Raw genomic sequence first — 26,397 nt, 5'->3', positions numbered from 1 at the left:
GTAGAAAAAGATGATGATGACTTTGAAATGATGGGACGTGGTGTATACAAAGGTATCTATACATATAGTTTTTATACATATAGTTTATAATATGTAAATATATAAATAGATAAATTGACAAATACATAAATAGATAAATATATAAATAGTATTTTATACATATAGTTTTTATACATATAGTTTATAATATATAAATATATAAATAGATAATACATAAAATACATTCTATATTAAATATATGAGTATATATGATTTATAGATATGTTTACCTATTACATATCTATATATTTAATATAGAATGTATTACATATTACATATCTATATATTTGATATATAATATTTTATATATTCAGTATCTCTATATAAATGTATTTCTATATTTTATGAATTTATATGACATATAAAAAATACAATATATGATATTTATATAATATATAAAATCCATCAATGATAAATTTATCTAATATTTAAAATATATTATATATTTAAATATATAAATATATTTGTATATTTATATTTTTATATAAATATATTAAATATATAATATATTTAATATACTAAATATATTTAAATATATACTTTTATTTATATATATATATATATATATATTTAATATATTGTGTATCTACACATAAAATATGGGAACATTTATATTTTGATATATACACATTACATATGATTATATATGATGTATAAAAGTATTATGATTATAATTTATACATGTAGTATATAAATATGTATTACATATAATATGATAATATGATACATTACATAAAAATATATACAAAATTTAATGATATATTTTAATATATTATATAATAAGTGCTATTATATATGAATACATGTTCATATATAAATATTACATATTGCTCAACTATAGCAATATAATATATAATATTGCACATTGCATATAATATATATTATATTGCTGTAGTTGAGAAGTAAATATAATGCATATTATTATGTCATATGCATCCTATAAATACACATATATATCATATATGTATGATACATATTTTTTTTCTTAACTACAACAGTTACAAGCAATTGAGAACCAAAATAGGGTTTTAGTTGTTTTGCATCACAGTGAAAACTCTGATGTCAAAGTAATTTCTTTTCTCCTTTTATTAAAGATTCCACTTGAAAATTTATTATGTCTTATAATATATTGTTTTCCACTAAAGGAAAAAAAAAATTCGCCTTTCATTAGAATGTACTATAATCCTTTTTGATTCATTCTTTTAAAGCTAAGAGAGCAAATTCCACTACCAAATGATTTCTTAGAATTCTTTTAACTTCAGTGCAATCGAGGGACGTGGGTTCAAGTATTTTTGTTTTGTTTTGTGTTTTTGGGAGGGAGGTTTAGGTACCAGGGATTGAACTCAGGGACCCTTGACAACTGAGTCCCATCCCCAGCCCTGTTTTGCATTTTATTTAGAGACAGGGTCTCCCTGAGTTGCTTAGGGCCTCACTTTGGTTGAGGCTGGCTTTGAACTTGTGATCCTCCTGCATCAGCCTCCTGAGCCACTGGTATTGTCGGCATGTACCATTATTACTGGCTCTTTTTCTTTCTTTTCTTCTTTTTGTCATTCATATGAGTGCAGAAATGAAAGGGTGATTATTTCTGCCATATGCTGATTCTCAGAATGTGACCACCCTCGCCCCAATCAAGTTTTTAAAAGAATCAAGCTTTTAACTCATTTGTGCTTAAACGTGAGCCTGAGTTTCCTCAATTCACCTTTTGCAATAAGGGGAAAAGTCTGGCCTCTCCGGCCTTCTGAATACCTCCTCATGTAGCTAAATGCTCGGAATGACACTTGTGGTCACTACAGATGGAGCCCCCTGAAGAATAAATTAGAACACTCTCCTTTGCTCTTTAACAGGTGGAACTGAAAAAAGCCACTTGCTGCCATTCAGTTCTTTATTGTGCCCAAGGCGTCGCAAGCTTGGAGCTTGTTATTGCAGAAACCAATGAGGAAGGGAAGTCAGGTGATTGATGTTTTATTGAGCACTACACCAATCGAGTCAGCTTTGATTAAAAGTGTGAAATTCAGAGTATTACTCCAGTGTGTATAAATGCCACTTTTTTTTTATCCATTCATCTATTGAAGGGCATCTACCTAGGTTCCACAGTCTAGCTATTGTGAATTGTGCTGCTATGAACATCGATGTAGCAGTATCCCTGTAGTATGCTCTTTTTAGGTCTTTAGGGAAATTAGGAACAATGTAAAGGGCGATATTTTGGTTTCGTGAGTCACTAATTCAAATATTTGCACATATTCCATTTTTCTGTACTAACACATTTTTAAAAAATTTAAGAAGTTGAATCTGTTCAGTAGGCCTTTACAATCTAAAAAGGGAGGTAAGACACAACCATACAGAAGTTAAGTCATGTTACTTAGAGTAAATGATTAAATGGTAAGTAATAAGAAATCAGAGGGGGTACTAGGAGTATGGGAGCAGAGATGGGGAGGTAAGGCAGACCTTTAGACCAAGTTACAAAAAAGCTGGAGGAGTCATTTTGTATTTGAGTGATTATACTTTTGGACTGCCACTGATTAGTATAAAGGGGACAAAGCTCTATCTCTAGTTTTAGATCTGAAACTGTACAACTTTTTAAATTCAAAAATTTAAACAAAGCTCATCTGTTCTCAGTATTTATCAGAAAATTACCACTTCTAGGGAGGAAAAAAACCAAATCTATTGTAGAGTTAAAATATAGTTATAGTAAATTTAAGAAAAAACTTAATTATTAAGTTTTATACTGAACAAAATTGCAGGAATTGTAGGGAAACAGTTATTCCCATTCCCATTATGTAGGTGTGTTGGTCAGCTTTTCATCCCCGAGATCAAAATACCTGACAAGAACAACTTGAAGGAGTAAATATTTGATTTTGGCTCATGGTTTCTGAGGTTCAGTCCATGGTCCACAGCTCCAAGGCAGAAACATCAGGTGGAAGAGTATATTGGAGAAAAACTGCTCAGCTCAAGAAGGTGGCAGAAGTGGAGAAGTGGGGGAGGAGGAAGGGGCCAGGGCCAGATACAGTTTTTTAATCTTTTTTATTTTTTGCTTATAAAACCCTTCCCTGAACCTTGCTGCATGGGGGGATCATGATTTCACCACAAAAGCTTTTGGGGTACATTCCACATCCAAACCATAATGGCATACCAGATAATGTAAATGCATAAGCTTACAGGGGCAGGATGATAAAGTAATTATCACTGCCTGGATGGGAGGCAATAGGCAGTGTTAAGAACTGTGTGTCTGTGTTTGTGTAGGGGGCTGGGGATGGAACCTCTGGCACTGTGCACATTAGGTCAGCACTCTACCAGTGAACTATATCACCAGCCCTGTGTTTTTAAAATAGAAGATCCAATGACATAAACAATAGGCTGTTTTTTCCCCCACTGACACCATGAAATTACAGTTTCTTTTCATGCATTTAGTGTGAAATCAAGCATTGTTCTCTGTGAATAATATTCTATTGGAAATATTTCAAACACTTGTTCTTTTTGGCAAAAGCATTATGCGGGATGAAACATAGTCACACATGTACATTCGTAACCTGTTTTAGTCTTGATAAATTATTCAGTTTGGTTTTAGTTTCTATTTAAGACCTAAAAATAAAGTTCTTTCTTTAGTTAAATTCCATTTATATCTATGTATAAATGGTCTTCTACCAAATGACAACCTATCATGTTAAAGTAGAAGAATACCAAAATATCCAGTATTTACTAGAATCAACAAAGCCTAACTTTTAAATTTATGGATTTTGAGGCAGCACTTTTTAACTTTTTATATGAAAATAAATTTGGTCTTACAACAGGTGAGCACATACTATTATTGAGAGTTTCCCTGCACCTTTCACCCATATTCCTCTTAGTTATTACCGTGGTGCATTAACACATAACCATGTATTAACATTTATATAACCAAGGCACATTTATCAAAACTAACAAACTAACATGGCACAACACTGTTAACTCAACTGCAGACTTCATTTGAATTTCTGCAGTCTTTCCATGGATGGCCGATACTATCCTGGGCTACTATACTGCTTTTATCTTCCTCCTAAGTCTCCTTTGATCTGCAATGGTTTCTTAGTCCTTACTTCTGGATCCTTTGTACTATCTAGATGAAACATTGTTTCCCAAAGTTATTTAGGTTAAGTCCTTTCTTCCATGTCCCTTCCAGAGAGGTTATTTTTGTAATATATTTTGATCCATTTGTTAGTCTGCTTTCCATACTGGTTAATTTTTAAAATTTGCATGCAAGAAAAATTACTTTTGGGGTATACAGTTCTATGTGTTTTGAAAAATGCAGAGTCATGTAATTCAGCAGCATGGCACCAGACTAGCCCATCACTCCCAAGACCCCTTATAAAATGGGGCATCATTTTTATGCAAACACTTTACTCTTTAAAAATCAAATATAAAATTGACTATAATAATTATTTCTAGACTAATATTCTTTCACATTCACTACATTTAGTTTTTTCACAAAATATCATATTCTACTTAAAGGAATCTCCATTTATCAAATTCTAAAATTCTCTCTTGAAGAGATATCAAGACTTAATCACTAATGACACATATAGATCAAATAAATACACTTAGAATCCCAAAACAATTTCCCAACACATCTGATTTCTCTCTTGAAACAGTTATTGCAAAAATATTTTTATGCTAATTCAGAGAAAATAAAATCATAAAATACTTACAAAAACAACTTCATAATATAAATCACAGTCAAAGATAATATTTTTTTATTGCCAGTTCTCTGAATCTCTCACATCACTGCTCTTTCCTTGAACTAAGATTGACAAAAGTTGATTGTCACTCTGTTCCCCTTTCCTTTAAAAATTTAATCAACTATTTCTGGAAGCCAGAATGTTTTCATTGCTTTCCTAAATTCTTATATTCAAAAAGGGAATAAATGAAGGTGAGTCATTTAAAAGGAGGGGTGCCAAAAGCCAGACATGGATGAAATAAATTATTTTCTGGTTAAAATTCTAAAGGAGACCTCTTAGGAAGCCAAGGCTTGTAGAACCACAGTAGCTAGAAGCCTAAGTTAGTGACTTGGTTAGTCAATAGGTAGAAATCCAGAAAATGCTCAATTGGCAGGCTGGAAAGACTAGCAGGCACCAAGGGATACTTCTTCTCAGTCCATTGCTCCTTAGAATGGTAAGGAAAAAAAGGATTTCTCCTAAGGCCTCCATGAGTTTAAACTTACTAAGGGTTGAACAGAGATAATAATTCTTAATCCTCAAGCATATCACCTGTCCTCAGAACCCAAGCATTGTTTGTGATCTGATGGTGGAACCATACTTGTAATGTGGAAGTCCATTTAAAAGCTTGAGTGGAGATGGTTTAGGGGTAGTGGTAGAGAGAACCATGAGAAATTATAAGTAAAATTGCACATGTATGTGTACTCAGGTGCATTTTCCTAAGGATAGATAGTCTTTAGATTTTATGAGATTTTTCAAAAAGTTATGTGTCTCAAAAAGGCCAAGAACTACTTGGGTTTAGATTATGGCTAAAGGGATTGGAGCCTTCATAAATTTATCCAGTTTGACTCCTGAGGATGTTGGTTCCTTTTTTGTGGATGCTGCTTCCCAGAGTAGGTGTCACCAGAGAGAAACTTCACAAGATCCCTTGCCACCTGGAATACTAGTTCCATCACATCTTTGCTTTCAAAACACTCTTTTTTCTGTTTTTTATACATTATGCTGGCTCTCCTTCTACAAATATTTTGTCTACTTAACTCCTGAATGTCTGCTTTTTGAAGGCAGATGTTGCCCTAATGATTGGTCTTCAGTCCTTTGTTCTTCCTATATATACTTTATTTTTGGAGTTTCACCTACCTTTTTTTTAATTAAATTCTCCAGCATATAGTGTAATTTCATATTTTTAAAACATGTTGCAATGTTTCCATTTGGATAGATGGCAGCCTCCCCAAATTCAACAAGTATAAAACACACTTTTGTGATTAAACAAAATGAATTACTTTTGTTTTAGGTCTGTCCAACCTAAAACAGCTAATCTTATAGAAATTCATAGTAGGTTGGAGGTTACCAGAGGCCAGAGAGAGTAGGGGAGAAGAAAGGATGGGGATATTAAGTGCCATTTGATAAAAGAAAGATATTCTCATGAGCTACTGTATAGTAGTGTGACTATACAATAATGTACTATACATTTTAAAAAGCTAGAAGATTTAAATGTTTTCACCATAAAGGAATAGTAAATATTTGAAGAAATAGATATGCTTACCTCCATTTGAACATGACACAAAGAGTGTGTGTGTGTATGTGTGTGTGTGTGTGTGTGTGTGTACAAAAACATCACATGGTACGCCATAAATATATATGGTTTTATGTAGCAGTTAAAGTTTCTTTAAAAATATATATATTTTTTAATATTGACGTATTTTGATGTTAGCTTCTGTTAAGAATAATTCTCTGAATTTCTTGAAGTCAAAAAACTAAATTAAATCAAAGTATTATAAAATTTTAAAATCTAGAGGACATAGGTAACAATTATAGACCTATTAAAACAATTAATTATAGTATAACACAGCAAGATTAGTAAGAAAAATACATAGGAACCTTGATAATAAAAAAAGAGTCCCAACCCAGTAGAGTAAGGAGTCAGAGTAATCTCCAAGGAGATAATCCCCACATTGAGAGATTTGATGATTGCTTTCAAAACTTCAGTTTTTTTTAAGAGAGAGCACTAGAGTGGGGTGGGTTGTGGCTCAGTGGTAGAGCACTAGCCTAGCATGTGTGAGACCTTGGGTTCAGTTCTCAGCTCCACATATAAATTAAATAAAAGGACATTTACAACAGAGAGAGAGAGAGAGAGAGAGAGAGAGAGAGAGAGAGAGAGAGAGCGGGCGCACTGGAGAAGATAAAATGGTGAGGCATTCTAAAAAGACAGGAGAAAACTAAGCATAGGCACACAATTTAGAAATAATTGGTCTCTTCTGGAAATTTTCAGAAGTTTGGAGTATGAGAAGTTAAAGTAACAAAATAGAGCTTGGTGAAAGATGAGATTAGAGAAAGAGGGATACTTCATAAAGTGGTTTTGTATACCATATTAATGGTCAAGCCCTTTGGTAGAAGAATATGTCTCAGAATGGAGAAAAGGGGACAGGGGAAAAAAGAAATGGTGGAGAGAACAAAGACTTTCTTTCCCAAGATTCTAAACACTGTACCACGGAGTATACATCCAAGTAGGCTGAAAATCACCATGTATAATACTCATCGAAGGACCTGCCTGTGTTATACTGGTAAATGTTGTGGAGCCAGGAGGTAAAAAAAGATTGAAGATGTTGGAAAAGATAAAGGCAGAAGCATTTGACATGGTCATATTTGTATTGCTGGGAGATCACCAGGTTTGCCTTGCAGAGGATAACTGAAAAGGAAGTAATTCAAGTGACCTTTGACTAGTGTCATAGTAGTGGGTACGGAGAGAAGTCATATTTGAAAAATTTTAAGACAGTGGTTTCTAAACTTGTCTGCACATACTACTTAAACTGGCATTCAAACATCTTAACATTCTGATTCTAACTTACTTTTGTAGTCCTACTTTCTATTCATACCCAGTATGACACCAATTTTTTTGATGATTTCCCAAATATATTTTATACTTCCTTATCCTCTGAGCCCTGAATACTCTACCTATACCCTGCAAGCCTACCATGTGCCTTTTTCTGCCAAGCCAAAATCTACCATCTTTCAAAATCTAGGCCTTGCACCTGAGGGCTTCCTTGGCCACTCTTTAAGAAACTTTTGGGGTTGGGGTTGTGGCTCAGCAATGAAAGCCCTCATCTAGCTGGGTTTGATTCTCAGCACCACATAAAAATAAACAAACAAATACATAAATAAATAAATAAATAAATAAATAAAGGTATTGTGTCTAACTACAACTATAAATAGATAAATAAATAAAATAAAGTAATTTCTTCACTTTTTGAAACCATATAGTACTGAAACATTAAAGCCCTTCAGTATCTAGCATTCCCAAAGATGCTCTTAAGTACATTCCTATGAGGAATCTGGAGAGAAAAACTGTACAACTTTTTTTGGCACACTTTCATGGCTGGAATTAAAAAGAAGAGAAAAAGGAAGCCTGGCAGTGACATTAAAGTTTGGGGGTGTGATGCCTGGAGTCGTCTGTCCTGATGGGTTGAAGTATTTATCAGTGACATCACTTAGAATTGCCAGCACATGGTGATAAAAAAAGACCAGAATATTTTAGTCAGCTTTATTATTTTCAAATTCTTTAGACAGAAATTGTTCCTTTATTTCCTGATCCCAGAGTGGACTCAGCCTCAGTTTGCAATCACAAGTGCTTTTGAAATACTGTCAAGTATCTCAATAATTTTGTGAACCAATAGCTGAGAAAATATTAATTACATAGAACATAAGACTGTAACATAGGCTATGGGAATCAATAAAAGTGTAGTGGCCATTAAAATGGAAGTCTCATATCTACTGCAGAAGCAGTATTTTATCTGAGGCCACCCTGCCAGTGGCCTACTTCTTGCTTGTGGTTCAGCACAGAAGGGATTCTAAAGCAGGCCCATAACTGCAAGTGGACACCTCTGCAATTTGGGTTGGAAAACTCATCAGACTGGTGGAACTTTTCTTAGAACTGCATTGTAATAAGACTTTTACTACCAAACTGTAATCCTTCTCTTCTCTCCTCCACAGGGACCAGACTTGCATCATGGTCTCTTGGCATTCATTGGCTTCATTCCCATTTACCCCCAGGCCATGACCCAAATAACCTCTTAAATGATTAATATTATTTTAGTGTCTGTTTCTTAGAGTATCGAATCAGACATAATAAAGTGATAACTTTTGAGAATTTTTTTCTAATTCATTCTTATGAAATGTGAGGAATAATTTCCCATCATTTCCACCAAAGACAACTTACATAAGTTTCCAAGAGACATATTAACCAAGCATCAAATTTAATGGGGTAAAACAACCTAGCCAGAGAAAACCAAAATGTTCCTGAATTACTTTATGAAATTCAAATGGAAGAGTACTACAAAATAAAAACAAGAAAACTGGTTATACTAAATGTTCTATCTACATCATTAAAAGATAGTCAATCCTTAAAGCATCACCTATTTTCAGATAGATAGCTGATCATGCAACTTCCAAAGACCCAATGTCTTACAAAACAACAGCAAAATGACACTAAAATTGAGTGAAGAAAATGTCAAATACTTGACAGTATTTCAAAAGCACTTGTGATTGCAAACTGAGGCTGGGTCCACTCTGGGATCAGGAAACAATGGCAAATTCTCTGTAACTGCACAAAATATTGGGAAAATTGTACATGGGTATGTCTGGTGAGCATTTTACTGAGAGATACTTTCTCTGATTCACCTTTTAGATTTAGCTGTGTGGGCACTTTGCATCTCATCCTATATCAAGGGAGGAAAGCCTTTGGCTGAAGGAGTGGGAGCTGTAGACACATAGGTGTTAGGTGGTTGTTTTGGTAAATTTATTCAAACTAAGAAGGGCGTATACTACTTCCGTTATTAATAAGTACAGTCAAATGACATAATAAGCAATTCCATGTGCCAAACATTGTATTAGGTACTTTACATGATTAATCTTTGCATCCACCTATGGACTAAGCTTTATTGGGCCCATTTTTTAGAAGAATTAACTGAGGCTTAAGGGGTTTAAGACTTGTCTAAGTCCCCACAAAACATGTACTCAAACTCTGGTGAGTCGCTACTGCTCTCCTGAGTCCTACTACCTCCCAGCAGGAGCTGGGCATGGCCCATAGGAAGACTCCCTGAAGGAAGCTGTTTTTATTTCACACATACCCTTCTACAAAGGAAATGATGCTGCTCTCACTGTCCTTAGTAGAGATTAGTAACCAACATCTGCACCCTAAAATTACAAAAATTAATCACTCAGAATAATAAAGTGTTAGCATACAAAAGAGGTTTTGAGATCATCCAGGTTAGGGTCTTTATTGAACAGATAAAACTGGTGAGCATTTTACTGAGAGACACTTTCTCTGATTCACCTTTTAGATTTATCTGTGTGGGCACTTTGCATCTCAGCATACACCAAGGGAGGAAAGCCTTTTGCTGAGGGAGTGGGAGATGTAGACAGGTAGGGGTTAGGTGGTTGTTTTGGTAAATTTAATCAAACTAAGAAAACATTCCACTCCTACACCACCCTTTGTTGCCACTAAAAAGGAACAATGAGAGATTCCATCTCCCTCTGGCCCTCAGGTGTTTCCCAGGGCCATAAAAGATAGGCTGGAGAGGCTTATCCTTTTTCTAAGTTCTGTGCTGATTCTATAAGCTAGAAGAACATGAAGGAGAAAAGGGAAACAGGGTGGGTGGAAGGGCTCTGCAGTTTCTAGGCAAAAAGGGTCATGTTCCTTGCCAACTTTTGCCCCTGTTCATATAGCACAGCTTTCTTATGGTTGACAGATAATTGAATGTATTTTTAGTTTTAAGAGAAAATCCATGACACTGCTGTCCTTTCTGAAAAAAAAAATATTTTCTATCAGGCATACTGCCATTATTAACAGTAGGTAGGTAAAGTAGCTTGGAGGGGCATGTTTTTCTCAAGCCAACATTTGATTTAATTTAGGATATTAATGGGCAATAGTAAGAACACAAATATTGTTTTCTGTTTGAATAAAGAAAATTTAGTTTTTACTTATAAGGTGTAATTGTTGTAAACTACTCCATACTTTTGTTATTCACCTGGGCCATGGGTATCATAGTAAGCAAGTCAATGAGAGTGTAAACACTGAATTGCCAATTAGTTCACTGAAAATTTGTTTTTCAAATAAATAACCCATTTTTGTCACCTCAGACTTTGAGGTCACAGAAATATACTATTTATATTTACAAAATATACTATTTTTAACCTCAAAAGCCTCAAAGTATAATTTCCCATGAAATGCTTAAGATTTTCTTTACAAATGACTAAGAATTTTCAAATTTCCTTTATAATTTTGTATTAATATGTCAATGTGTACAAACCCTCTGAAAATCCCTTTGTTCTTCAAAAGCTAACATATCATCTATGGAGTTCTGAGTCTATTACTAATTCTTCAAAGTTCTGTTTAGTTGGGTGGCTCATCCTGAGTCTGTTTAATCACTCTGAGTGCCACTTACTCATAGGGCGAGTATAAGATTAATTGTTGTTATCTCTGCTGGCATGTAATAAGCTCTTACAGTTTCCAGATTAGGACAGTCTTGTTCACCCAGAATCTAGCACCATGTTAGGGATTCAGTAAATAGTAGAAGTTCTCACTCACTCATTCTCCCTGAACCTTAGCTTTACTTGATGCTACAGAACACCTTTCTGAAAGTACCCACTCTCACTATAGGAGAACTCTCTTCATGTTCTCCTCCCATCACTTTTGGTACTCTTCAATGCTTCTTTCCCTCTGCCTTACTTCTATGCTCCTTCCTCACATTCCATCCTAGTCCGTCATCTTCTTGCCAGCACACAGTGGACGCTTGATAGTAACATGTTGAGTGAATAAATGAAATAATGTCATGCTTCAGACTTCTTGGGATATGCTTCAATAATGATATTAATCTGATTAGGTCTAAATATCCATCACTAAGTGAAGTTTCTCAACTCTGGCAACAAACCTCTATCTCCACAAGCATATCTATAGTAATATGTTCAAAATGAAACTTAAGAAGTCCAATTAAACATAGCAGATTAATCACACACAAGTATCTCCTTTCTGTCACATTCCTTAGGATAATAGCTAAGAAATTTTCTGAAGAAAAAATATACAAATTTACAAAGACAAAGATTACAGAAGAGAATACAGTAGTTAACTAAAAATTCCACCAAATGTTTGTAAGAAAGCAGATAAAGGTGAAATGTCTGAATTAGAAGTCAGTATGAACGCAGTATTTTTTTCTCATCTTTAAGGACATTATAATAATTTATGTTTTTTCTTCTTTTTAATTAGTTGTTTCCACTGAGTGCCTTTTTCCTATCTTTTCTCATTAACCATCTAAACTTTTCTAAGAATTGATTTCTAAAGGAAAGAAGAAAGGAAGAGTAGGAGGAGAAGGAGAAGGAGGAGAAGAACAACTAATTTGGCCTATTGAACCAAGGAGAGGACAGTTTATGTACTGGCAAGTCTGAAACCCAGATAAACTGACAGTATATAATTTATAATAAACTCTGAGAGACAGAACCACAGTTCATTATGTGTTATGGACTGTCAGTTTATCTCATTTCAGGCCCTGGAACCAGGCTTATGTCCCCTTAGAAAATTAGAAGCTGCTTCTCTAAGAAACTTTACATCCCCAGGGAGAATGACTTCTAACACGTTGGAGGTACCAGAAACAACAAAAATATCCACCACTGACAAGCCCTACCTATGCCCATATGGCTTCTATTCAGCTCTTTAAAGACCTGTTCCTAAATACCAACAGACAGGGATTCGTATTGTGAATATAAAGTCACACAGAGATTAATAAACAATTGAGGGAAACTTCTGAATATGATAAAATGAAAGGGAAAAAGGTATCCAGAGCAAAAAGAGCCAATTAAAATAGAAGAAAAATTGTAATTAATGTCTTTAGAAATGAGAAGATGTTATATCCATAAATAAGTATAGGATGCTATGAAAAAGAAATAAACAAAAAAATGCTTGGAATTTAAAAATAAGGTACCATAAAAATTTATCTAAGAATTTGAAGATAATATTAAAGAAATCTCTCAGAAAATAGTCCCCTCACTAGGTAGAGAGTCATGGTGGTAGGAGTAAGATAAAAGAAAAGCAACATTTAAAATACAGAATTAAATCAGAAATACCGACAACTGCCAAACAGGATTCTAAGGGGGAAATGAACAAAAAATATTATAGGAGAAAATTACCAAAGAAAAAAAATAATATCCTCCTGAGAGAAGCACTAAGAGATAGTGAGAAGTGAAACAAAATACTATTTTCCTAACAAAAAAAATTTAGTACTATTTGACTTAAAAAAAAAAAAAAAAAAAAAAAAAAAAAAGCTGGGCACGGTGGTGCACACCTGTAATCCCTACAACTGAGGAGGCCCAGACAGGAGAATCAAGAGTTCAAAGCCAGCTTCAACAACACCAAGGCTCTAAGCAACTCAGTGAGACCCTGTCTCTAAATAAAATATAAAATAGGGCTGGGGATGTGGCTCATTGGACGAGCTCTCCCGAGAGTTCAGTCCCTAGTACCCTCCCCCCAAAAGACCTTCAGTTTCCTCCCCCCAAATCTGTCCTTCATTTTGGTGTTCTCTTTCTCTGCCAATATTATTACCAATTATTTTACCAATTTGTTCTAAAACAGCCCTCCAAGTTCTGCTACTAATGGATCTTTCAAACATATCTCTCCAACCCTATTGACCTTGTCTGATCCTCACTCACCTCTCCCTGAAATAGTTCCACAGTCTTACTACTGGTGGCTCTGCCTTTGGTCTCTACCCATCCGAAACATCCTACTACAGGCATGCTTTTGAAAGTTGTTCATGCCTGTAGTAACCTCCTGAAAATACTGTTTTCCCTCTGAAACTTTGAGGCTTGATACTGGTAGAAAGGTGTCTTCCACCCCTATCTTGTTTCCAATATTATTTCCAAACAACTTCATCCCCCCTTCTTCCTTCAAAACTGCCAGATATTCTGAAGATTATTTCATCTGACCATACAAGCCCATACTGTTCCTCTTGACTGTCATTTGGGTAAGACATGACCTCACTTCACTGAAATTCTAGTACCTGGCTTACTGTCTTCCTCTTTCCACTACTTGTGCCACATTCTCAGCAATTTTAGTACCCATCTTTAAAAATAATAATTCTCTTCCTCATACTGGGGCCTCCCAAATACTTAATTTCCTCAACACTCTCTCTCTCTCTCTCTCTCTCTCTCTCTCTCTCTCTCTCTATATATATATATATATATATATATATATATATATATATATATATATATTCTACCTGGACCACCCACTGCCATGGTTATACTCTGGATACAGTCACTGCTACTCTCTACCACAAGCTCCTGCCTCTCCAGTCTCCTTCCAGTTCATCCAACCTTTGTGACATCTTAACAAACACTTTTCTATTAAAGATCTCCTCCTCTATTTCACCCCTCTTTACCCATCCTTTGTGAAACATCATGTTCCAGAACTATAATCACTCCCTGAAAACTCTTTAACTCCTTTGTTCCTCTTTCTCTCCATCCTACTGTATACTTGTCTAATCATGAATAAACCTTACTCTGGGCCTAAATCCACATAGCTAAACTCCTCTTCATAAATGGAGAAAAGCATGATAGAACAATACTAATTGGTTTTACCCTATAACCAAAAATATCAAATGGAAAGCACCATTGCCAATTGGCTCTTCTGATTTCTCTGAAAATTCTGTTTTTCTCTCTCCAAAATGCTTATTACTCTATTGCCTTTTCCTCCAACTTATAATATAACCTATTCAATTTTTCTGCAGATGATCTTGCCTTTACTTCATACCTACATCAACTTCCTATAATACTCTCAATCCAGCTACTTTTCAATCTATGAAAAATGTGCTCTCTATTAAAATAGAAGAAATTTCCTTACTTCTATATAGGCCACCATTTTTGCTATTTAAGAACTGCATTTCTCAAATCATCCTCTAATTCTCAAATCATTTCTCTAATCTCTCCTAAATCTTCAAGTCACCTTTCAACTATAGCATTACCATCAGCAGAAACACATTTAATATTACTTATCTAATACAAAACAATATGACCTTGACCTTACATTTCCTTCCAGCTCACATCCCATTTAGCTTCTCCTTTCACTATAAAACTTTTGCAAAAAGTGGCTTTAACTTGTGGGCTCTGCTTTCTTACCTCCAATTCTCTATGAAGTCTACTTCATTATAGTTTCATTCCAGTTTTTCTTCATATATATTATATAGGAAAGGAAATAAATTTGATTGTTAAGCTTGAAACTTAACCTCTTGCTCTCTGATGCATGTTCCATGATTTACTATCAATAAATGCAATATAATTTCTCTGTATCTCAGTTTCCTCAAGTATAAAATGAAAATAATGAAAGTAACTATCTCATAAGATTGTTTTGAGGATTAAATAGCACATATGAAAGCATAAGAATACCAGGACTGTTGAAATAATTCAATACATGTTCACTATTGTGTTAACAAAAAACTTCTTTCATCTTACCAAATCCAATAATGAAGGCTCTTCCTTGTCTTAGTTCTCAAGAGGCAGTCGACAGACTTCATAACTCACTTCTATTCATGGCTCCTGTGACATCACACTCTATTGGGTTTCTTCTACTCTACTGGCTGCTGATTCAGGATTTGGTGACTGTTTAACATCTAAAAATTAGAATATTCAGCCCACCCTTCTTACTATCTAAACTCTTCGTAGGTATTCTGATCAAGTTTCATGTTTTTAAATACCATCTATGTGCTGATGTTGCTCAAATTCATATCTCCAATCCTGGCTTTCTTCTGTGCATCAGATACATATATTTAACTACCATCTCCACTAGGGTATTAAGTTGGTACTGAAAACCTAACAAATCAAGAACTGAATTCTTAAAGACCTCCCTCATTCTTCATCTTAGCCCATAAATCTGCTCTATTAATCTTTCTATTTCTGTCATAATTATCATTATTTACATAGTTATCAGGCCAAATAACTAGAAGTCATATCTGATTCTTCCTCCTTCTCAATCTGATATCCAAATAATAGCAGGCCTGTTTGCTTCATCTCAAAAATATAACTCAAATACATCTCTACTTCTTATTACTGCTGCCATATTAATCCAAGTTATCATGATCTCTTTGCTAGATGATAAAAAAATCTTCTAAACATTTCCCTCCTCCATTCTCCCCTCCTCCCAATTAAGTAATTTTCTTCAGAGCATCCAATGTAATCTCAAAGAATAAACCACACGTTATCAATTCCCTGTTTAAAATCTTCAGAAGCAATTACAATTAAATCCAGGCAGAGTGGTAGTCAGCTATAATTCCAGCAACAAGGGAGGCTGAGGCAGGAGATCACAAGTTTGAGGCTAGCCTCTGCAATTTAATGACGCCCTAAGCAACTTAGTGAAACAATGTCTCAAAATAAAAAAAAAAAATAAAAAGGGCTGTGGATGTGACTTAGTAGTAAAGCACCTGAAGGTTCAATCCTACTGAAAAAAGAGAAAGAATAAAATTCAAACTACTGATATCTATTGAACTCAGGATATACACTAAAATGATTAATGACTGAATGAAAATTCTTGCTAGAATAGTTATATTTAACAGTTAATCTCAGCTGTGAAATAGAATGTTTATTATAACAACTACATGTGAAACCCTCAGAAATTCAGATGCTTCAGATACACATCTCTCTCTCTCTCTCTCTCTCTCTCTCTCTCTCTCTCTCTCTCTCACACACACACACACACACACGCACACACACACACACACACACGCACACACACACACACACACACACAGAGTTATATAAATCTAAAATTGCTTTTATAGAGAAAATGCACATATATTTTTTAACAGAAAAATATTGCTACCCTGAAAAATTCTACGTTTTCTCTATAAAGGCAAATTTACTCAAATAGAATGATTATCTGGAAGTATCACTATTTCAGGAGTTCTAAGAAATATGTTCAAGGTCACAAGGGCCAGAAACATAGCTCAGCATAGCTCAGTGAGTGTGAAGCTCTAGGTTCAATCCTTAGTACTGCATAAAAACAAACAAACAAACTAAACCTAAATCTCACCAACATTTTGACTAAACAAACCGTACTGATTGCTAACAAATTGTTCTATGCTTAGAAGTGCATTTTTCTAAAGGTGTGATTACATGAATACGCTTAAAAAATTCTGCTGTCCTTGCATTGTTCAACATACTACCTGATCACTAGAAACTTGGCTGGTGACTAATCTGGCAAAAATATGGAATATATTCTAAATATAAATCACTTTCAAATAAATAAATTTTCATTTCTTTCTCAGGCCCTAAAAAAGATAACAGGCTTTTCCTAAAAAGCATATTTAATAAAATTTAATACAAATTGTGTGCTATTTTAGTAATCATTTCAACTTTTATCCTTAAAATGTGTTTATTAATAAGATCTGTGATTTCAACCTCAGCAACATAAAACTTAACAATTAACATTTCAATATTAAAAAATAATGCAATGACAATCCTAATTTCAAAGCTAACAAAAAAGTACAATTAATGCATAAGTATTTTTACAAAATAAAGCGCAATATTACTAAGGTCTCAAGACACATCAAACTAAGATGCAGAGCATGAAACAATGTATTTAGATTTTCATTTGAAAGTCCAAACTCTTATTTCTGTAACAAAATAAACTTTTACTCAGTTATTTTTAAAATATCTAAATGGGAAAAGTATACTAAAAGCCATAAACAAAGACTGTTTTTGATTATTCTTGGTTTCTAACCCATTTAGAAAAGCATGCAGTTTAGAAATGCATATTTGGACAAATTAATCTTAATTTTATGTTCTTAAACATAAACATCAGCAAACAATATAGAGTATGAAATAATACAAGAAAAAATTTTGGTTTTATGAGGATTACAGTGTGGTTTTAATACAAGCTAAACAAAATTGTTAGATTTATCATGCAAAACAATATGCCAAGATAAATCTTAAAAGAAAAACCAAAACGTAAAAAATACCTTTCTCAGTTAATCCTTCAGACTCCATATAAAATACAAAAATTAGTATGTCAATAATCACATCAAGTACTAACTTGCTGATTGGAAGGTAAAAAATCTTTTTGATTTCAAAATTAAGTAGCTTTAGGTAAAAGCATAGTATTTTCCACATATACTATCTTTCCATTTTGCACAGAGTTCCAAGGCAAAGATTGCTTCTGGCTTTATGAATTACGAGAGATGACCTGTGTGGCTCTCTTATCACAGGTGTTTAATTCTTCTTTCCTGATAGATGGTTAGCTTCTTTGGGAGGTGGCATATGAATTGATTTCCATGGAATTGGATTACAAAAGGCTGGTTCTGGATAGGAAGTTCCACTGTAAAAACCTACAATCATTGAAAAATCAGAACAAAACAAAACAACTAAACTTCTTGAGAAAAATTACTTATTTGAAAATTCCTAGAAAATGTTAAACTGTCAAAAAAGCGAACTATCACTGACACACCAAGCTAATCTGAATACTTTTAAAAAACTAGCACTTCAAATATAGCAATGTAGTAAAAGATAATTCTGAGAAGCCAAACAATATTGTTAAAACATATACAAAAAATAATGCTGAGAACACAAATAGTATTGTTAAAATCTATGCAAATAATAATACCTGCAAAGTTTTTACTATGGAATTAATTTCAGAACCATAAAATTGAATAAAACCTTTATTTTCTTAACCCTATCTAGGAAATGAGTTATTTGTGAACTAGATTCCCCTTGTCAGAGACTAAAATTTACAGAAATAATTATTTTGCTCATACAGCTAAAGTGAATCAAGATTTTTGTTTAGAACCAGGGAATTTTGATTTACTGTTATTCAAGTTAATATGATTTCACAGAATCAGTGCAATTTTATTACTAATTAGAGAGCATCTTTTGATGAACATACTATTTAAAACTTGTAATTCCTGACAATAATAACTATGTGAAGGAAGAACATTCTGTGAATTATCTTTAAATCCTTTGGTCATTATAGGCACACAAATTCCTTTATTTCATAATTCATAAAAATGATAGGATAAAAAATAAAGACTTAAGGGATGTACAGCATGCAGACAAATATGTTGCCTATTAGAATGAAGGGAAGGGATGGGGATAGGAAAAGAAAAGAGTGAAATGAATTCAAAATAATTTTTATATAAAGTATATAAATACACCATCATGTACATCCATAAGAATGGTATGTCCCATATTTGTATAGTTATATCAAAATGAATTCTTCAGTCATGTATAACTAAAGAGAACCAATAAAATAAAAAAGAATTAAACTCATTTAGAAAGCAAAGTAATTTAATAAAATAGTTCATCGATTTAGCAATTAATATCTAGTCAAAATGTATATTCCCATCTAAAATCTTAGCTTTACTATCTAATCATTAGGTTAAAATCACTGCTTATTGACCATTTTTTAAGCAAGGAAGAAAGAGATGGAGGCAGGGTGGCAGGGAGGAAGGTGGGGATAGGAGGAGGAGGATAAGGAGGAGGAAAAGCCATCCTCAGTAGCTAAAATGGATTAATGGATATAATGAATGACCCCTATGACATATAAGAGAGGCCTAATCCTGACAGCAGGAATGTGTCTTTCAGACCCTGGCAGCCCACTTTGACTGCATAATATGTCAACTCACACTTCACCAAGATGGTCAAAACAAAGTCTGGAATATGTTCCATTGTGTGAACAAAACAGAATGGGAGTATTTTTAATAATAAATCATTTATTATTGCGAAGACAGCCGTCATCAAGGTATGAGCTTTCAACATAAAGCACAAAGAAAAACATGCAATGCCATTTATCATCAGATCAAGCCTAAAGGCCAATCGGTTCTGTTTGATCATGTGCTATCTATATCCCACCCTGTAAAAAGAATGTGCCAAAGACACTGGAAGCTCTGCCTTAGAGAAGGTTAGAAAAAGGGTAGGCAAGATGAACCATTAAAAACATCCTGAGTAAGGCTTTTTCATCCAAGAATGTAAGAGCACTACCAGGGATGCTAGCAATTGAACCCAGGGCAATATGCATGCTAAAGACATGCTCCGTGACTGAACTACAACTTCATCCCTGAGAATTTCATTTATTTCCTAATGTTAGAAATCATTGCTTAAGCTATGGTTTACAGAAACAAAAGCCAGCAGACAAGACAGATATAAACTGAGCCAGGTTATAAACATGCCAGAGAGCTGGCCACAATTCCTGTTTGCTAGATCACAGGATAGCTTCTCAGTTTCCATTCTCAGGATGAGAAGGTTCAGAGAGGAAACGATAACTTTTATCAGGAAGTTGAGGGGAAAGTAACAATTTGAGGCTTCAAATTTTAATTGGACCCTTTTACGATAATGCTCCTACAAAAAACTTGATAAGGTCCACAAAAGAAAAAAATGATGCTAATAAAAAGTCTGAATGCTATGTAACACAAATGACATTAATAAAAATCAATGTGGCACATTGAATTTATATTTTTCCCCTCTAAGTAGACAATACTTTTCAGAGATTGACCATCCTCTTCAAAAAAAAAAAAAAAAAAAAAAGAAAGAAAAGAAATCATTGCTTAAAAGTGTAAGTTTGAAGTTTTACAACTATTACTTTTATATACCATTTATGGAGAATGAATAAATTCCTACCAACATAGTATAATTTTCTAAAAGATAGTAATTTGAAAGAAAAATAAATTTTATGAGTTTCTATTTCTGTGAAAAAGAAACAAAATGTATAAAATTTGCTTCTGCAAACCATACTTATGTAAGACACATAACATAAAAACTAACTTGTAAGTTTTCCATTTGCATAACCATAGCTCTTTACAGCTGGACGAGGTTTACTTTTTGCATTTTCCAACCATTCCTTAAACTTTTTATAGGCTATTTCCTTTTTCTCTTGTAATTCAGCTTGCTGTTGTTTTTCTTTTTCCTTAAAATGACAAGACCAAAGCATTTCCAAGGATATTCTATAAGTAAACATTCCATTCAAATTCTACTGAGTCTTTTCTCCCAGTTGCTTCCTCTCTCAATGGTTTACTGGCCACAATATTGAATAATATTTCTATAATTTGAGAGTAAAATTGAACATGATCAGGGATGTGATATTAATGTGTCTTCCTCTAAACAATAAGATAAAAAAACAAGAAAAAGAAAGCAATCTGCCTTCCTTTTAAAGTAATTTATTATACAGTAATATGACTAGATAAAAGTATATTGAAAAATATTTAAAACAACTAACAACAATTTTGAATATGACTAAAAAATATATAGGCTTATTGAAATTACTCAATGTAAGGAAACCAAAAATACATATTCATTTTGAAGCTTAAAGACAGCATAATCTAAGTAAGGATATTTTCATATCTTTATGCTATGATACAGTCAATTTTCTAATCATATACTTTTTTCTAAAATACAGTTGCCACCTATGAACACCAAAAACACATATTCTAACTGGCTACTTTAATAAAAATACCTTTTCTTTCTTCTTCTTCTCACATTCTTCAGCAATTTTTTTTAACCATTCTTGATATTTTTCTTTTGCTTTTTCTTGCAAATGTTCTTTCCCTAGTTCTTTCATTGCTTTCTCCTCCATTTCTTTATTCATTTTTTGTTCTCTTTCTTTCCTTTTCTTAAATAAAAATAGAAATTTTAATTGAAATACCTGTAATCATTCTCACATAAGGAAGGATTTTTATGTGCAATAATTTTTTAAACTTCTATTATTCTTAAAATAAGTGGTGTAACAGTGGTTGGCACAATGTTGTTTATGAGAATATATAACATACTGCAATTACCTGTTCAATGTCAATAACAGGTAGTTACTGCTTGGCTGTAAGTTTCATTAGGACACTGACAAAGATCTTGCTCACCAATGTATACCTGATACTGGGATAGTGCTGAGTAAATAATAGGTGCTCCATAAATATTCTTTAAATAAATTAGTGAATAAATATTACTATCTGTTAGACTGCTGAATTCTAGTATTTTTAATGGATATTTACCCTCATGTATGTAAACATTTCCTAGATAGACAACTTGTCAATACAAATACTTCGATAAGTATTCACCAAAAGTGAGTTATAGAGTTCAAATGAATAATGCCTGCTGAAGATTGCATATAAGGACATAATTGGGCAAATCTTTAGGTATACTGTTTTATATAGATCAGAGGCTTGCAAACAAGGCTAAATGTCAAATTCAGCCCACAGGCCATCTGTATTTGTAAACAACATTTTATATAAGTATGGCCAACTCATTTCTCTTATATATTTGCATATGGTTTCTTTTATTCTACAATAGCAAAGTTGAATAGTTCAAACAGAGATTGCATGGGCAGAAAACCTGAGATGTTTAAGATCTGGCCCTTTTCAGAAAAAAAAAATTGACATAGACTATAACTCAATGCTTTTCTTCTCCTTACTCAAATGATAACTTACCAACTGTAGTTAAATTCTAAATAAATAATGGCATAGATAGTTCTCTTTATCAAAGTTTTAGAAATTAATCTGAAAGGTATAAAAGAAATATGCAATACAAATATACAAATATATATATATATATATATATATATATATATATATATATATATATATATATATATATATGTCAGTTTTCATGGAGCAAAGAAAGATGATCAAAAAAGAGAATTTCCTTCCCTGAAAGTATCTTGTAAAATACTGTAATATAAATTAACACCCAATTAACAAACATCAGTTACATACAATATATGTCCTGTTCAGTGCTGAGCAGCAAAAGCAAGTCTTGAAAATCAGGGCTTGCACCATTCATCAAGTTGGTATATTTCTTTCTTGCTGTGCAGCCATTAGCTGTGAAAAGGAATCTTTTCATAACAAAACCTCAATAGCCAATGGAACAATAATGGGTTTTAATTACTCCTCACTGGCAGAAAACCTACAAACTGAAAATGGTCTTCGAATATATCTCCCTTAATCTGTGTGATTTATGACTCTCCTGCCTAACCTCACCAACAAGAAATCATCCAGTCCCTACAATGATTTCAATGACAGAAACTAACACTTTATTTGTATCTATACCTCACACTATTCTATGTACTTTATTATACTTATGGACCATCAGTTAATTCTTACAATCGCAGTATGAGGTAGGTACTATTATTATCCTATTTACAAAGGAGGAAAGGAAGGCACAAGAGGGTGAGTAATTTGTCTAAGATCACACAGTAAGTAGTAGATCACTATAGACCACAAAGACTTTAAAATGGAAGAATGCTAAAAAGAATGTTATGCCAAAAAATTTAAACCAAAGTGATATGTCAAAACTCCTTAAAACATACTACTTCTCAAAATTAATTCAAGAAGAAATAGTATCTGGATAACCATTTATTATAAAATAATTCAAAATTTACCACAAAGTACTCTAGCTTCTGATAGCTTCATTGGTAGTTTGCAATGCACATTTAAGGAAGAAATAATACCAAATGACTACACAAATTAATTTTATGTTACAAGATAATATCAGAAACAAGGCAAAATCACTGCTCTATAGTCCCAAATATGAAATAATTAGAAATACATGTAACAAATGATGCATAATACCATCATTAAAACTACATAAAACTGATAAAAAATAAGACAAATAAATGGAAAGAAAAAGCATATTCAAAGAATTTAAATTTGATATTACTAAGAGTCATTTTCTCCAAAACGATCTACACATTTAACAAAATCCCAATAGTGCCAGGCACTATTCAAGCAGGCGTAATTAGCAAATCTCATAATCAGATGCTGAATTACATATAGAAAGGTGCAAAGAAACTAAAATAAGTTTGGAAAAGAAGACAAAAGTTGATTTATATTATCTATTTTTTAAAAAGTATAAGTTCAAGGATTATAGAGATGTAGTAACAAGTTATTACTGCTGACACAGGATATAAATCAATAGAAGAGAATAGAATTCAGAAATAGATCTGTGTGTGTGTGTGTGTGTGTGTGTGTGTGTGTGTGTGTATGGTCAATTGATTTTAAACAAAGTGCCAAGGTAATTTGATAGGGAAAGGATTATCTATTCAGTTAACAGTGGAACAATTAAATATATGTATGCAAATGAATGAATCCCAACATTTAACTCAACCAGATATTAAAATGAACTCAAAATAAACATACAGGTAAAGCTAAAGTTATAACTTCTAGAAGAAAACAATAAATAATTTATACTCTTGAACTACACAATGTTTCTTAAATAAAGACATACAAACCATAACCATAAAAGAAAAAACTGAAATATGGAATATTGTCAAAATTTAAAACTTGTGCTCTTTAAGTTGGGCACAGAGGTGCGTGTCTATAATCCCAGTGAATAGGGAGGCTGAAGCAGGAGGATCAAAAGTTCAAGGCCAGCCTCAGCAACTTAGGGAGGCCCTACATAATTTAGCAAGATTGTGTCTCAAAAAAAAAAAAAAAAGGATGGGGATATATCTAAGTGGTAAAGTCTACATGGGTTAAATCCCCAGGGAAGGAAGGATGAAAGGATGCTCTTTAAGATATATTATTGAAAAAAATAAAATGGGCCATGAGTAATGGCACACACCTGTAATCCCAATGACTCAGCAGACTGAGGCAGGAGGATCTCAATTTCAAAGTCAGCCTCAGCAACTTAGCAAGGCCCTCCTAAGCCACTTCGTAAGATCCTTTCTCAAAACAAACAAATAAAAAGTGGCTGGAGATGTGACTCAGTAGGTAAATATCCCTGGATTTTGTCCTTGGCAAAAAAGAAAATTAAATGGGAGGAAATATTTTCAATGCATTTATCTGACATTGGACTTGCGGTCTGAATATATAAAGAATTCTAGGGCTGGGGATTAGCTAATTGGTAGGTGCTAGACTAGCCTGATTGAAGCCCTCAGTTCAATCCCCAGCACCACATTAAAAAAAGAAAAGAAAAAGTGAAGAGAAATGTACAAATTCACCCAGTGTCACATATACCTATATTCCCAGCTACTTGGAAGGCTCAGACAAGAGGATCACCTGACAAGCCCAGGAATTTGAGGCCAACCAGTGTAACAAAGTGATATCACCAAGATCCCCATCTCAAAAAAAAAAAAAAGAAAGAAAAGAAAGAATAATTTCTACATGTCTTTTGATGTAGGAGAGGAGGCTTGTTGAGGACTGGACACAGAGCCTGCTAAGCATGCTCTCTGCCACTAAGTTTTACTCAACCGTGAATTCTTACAAATTCTTAGATCTTGATAAGAAGTCATATAACCCCTTCAAAAAATGGACAAAACACTTAAACCGATACAAAACAAATCCAAAAGAAGCTAACAACATATCTAGTTCAGTTGTAGAGTGCTTGCCTACCATGGTCAATAAGTATAATAAACTGAATTGTGTCCCTTTAACTCCTATGTTGAAGGCCTGTCTCCCAGTGTGAGGAAATAAAACCTTCCAAGAGTTAATCAAACTTAAATGAGGTCTTCATCCAATAAGACTGATGTCCTTTAAAGAGGAAAATACACTAAAGATATGTGTGCACAGAGAAAAACCAGAAGACAAGCCATCTGCAGGCAAGAGGCCTAAAGAGAATCCAAACCTGCAGACACCTTCATCTTGATTTCCAGTCTCTGGGACATGAGAAAATTTTCGGTTGTTTATACCACCCAAGTCTGTGGTATTTGGTTGTAGCAACCCTGAAAAACTAATACAATGAGCTTATAAAAAGATGCGAAACAGCATTAGATCTCAGGGTAATGAAAATTAAAACAATGGTATATACTATACACACACTGGAAGAACTAAAATGAAAGACTGACAATATAAGGTTTGCCAAAGATGTAAAATATTTGGAACTTTCCTAAATAGTCATGGGAACATAAATTGGTATAAGCACCTTAGAAAATACTTTGGCAATTTCTTGTAAACACATTCTTACCACATAGCCCAGCAATTCAGCTCCTAAACATTTACCCAAAACAAATGAAAACAAATGTCCACAAAAGCCTTGTATATAAATGGTCACAGAATTTTATTCATAATATCTCCTAATGGAAAACAATCCACTGACCATCAACAATTCAATGGATTAACAATTTGTGCTATTCCATTGGAGACTACTAATCAATAAAAATGAATCAACAATATATGAAATATCAGGATATATTTAAAAACAAAAGAAGTCCAATACAAAGAAGTCCAACACATTCTTTCATTCTGCTTTTAAGAAACTATAGAAAGCACAATCTTATTTACAGAATAGAAAGATAACCAGGATATTTGAAGCTGGGACTGGCTATGTGAAGGGAATGGGGGTTGGATGCAAAGGGAACTTTCCAGAGTGATGAAAATGTTCTATTATCTTGACTCTGGTGCTTATTAATTATACAGGTACATATATCTGTCAAACTCATAAACTTAAAACAGGTGTATTTTATTGCACAGCAGGCAGTCAGAATAGTCACTGTTAAAATTAGCTGAATGAATATAGAAGATAAGAGAAGCTTCTAGAGGAGAGAGCACACCATACATGGAGCACTGTTTTCATATAAACTTCAAAAAGGTGTCAACCAAAATTTTGTAATGGTCATATAGACTTATTTTGATTGTGACATTTATTCAAAGTACTCTTTTGGGGATGAAGTAAACAAACACAATCCATAGTAATTGATTTCTAAACAAACACAATCCAAGTAAGA

At 33.4% G+C, this 26,397-nt stretch overlaps 1 protein-coding gene across 1 annotated transcript; it reads right to left on the bottom strand.

Moving 5' to 3' along the window:
* Positions 1 to 17,969: 17,969 nt before the first annotated feature.
* On the bottom strand, positions 17,970 to 21,333 carry LOC143389751 (coiled-coil domain-containing protein 34-like). The gene is made up of 3 exons (XM_076842588.1): positions 21,202 to 21,333; positions 20,514 to 20,655; positions 17,970 to 18,085 (listed from the first exon to the last, which is right to left on the bottom strand). The coding sequence occupies exons 1-3, from the start codon at positions 21,331 to 21,333 to the stop codon at positions 17,970 to 17,972; spliced, it is 390 nt and encodes a 129-aa protein (XP_076698703.1).
* Positions 21,334 to 26,397: the final 5,064 nt, after the last annotated feature.

Source organism: Callospermophilus lateralis, unplaced genomic scaffold, assembly GCF_048772815.1.
Source record: "Callospermophilus lateralis isolate mCalLat2 unplaced genomic scaffold, mCalLat2.hap1 Scaffold_62, whole genome shotgun sequence".
Taxonomy (NCBI): domain Eukaryota; kingdom Metazoa; phylum Chordata; class Mammalia; order Rodentia; family Sciuridae; genus Callospermophilus; species Callospermophilus lateralis.
The sequence above is the reverse complement of the archived record's forward strand: the minus strand, read 5'-3'. Positions and strand labels throughout refer to the sequence as shown.

What these genes read in the sequence shown, in the direction of transcription:
- LOC143389751 (XM_076842588.1), bottom strand. Translation starts at nt 21,333, where the DNA reads ATGAATAAAGAAATGGAGGAGAAAGCAATGAAAGAACTAGGGAAAGAA. An exon ending in AGAAGAAGAAGAAAGAAAAG is followed by an intron (nt 20,656 to 21,201) that starts GTATTTTTATTA and finishes TGTCATTTTAAG; the next exon opens with GAAAAAGAAAAACAACAGCA. An exon ending in TGCAAATGGAAAACTTACAA is followed by an intron (nt 18,086 to 20,513) that starts GTTAGTTTTTAT and finishes CAATGATTGTAG; the next exon opens with GTTTTTACAGTGGAACTTCC.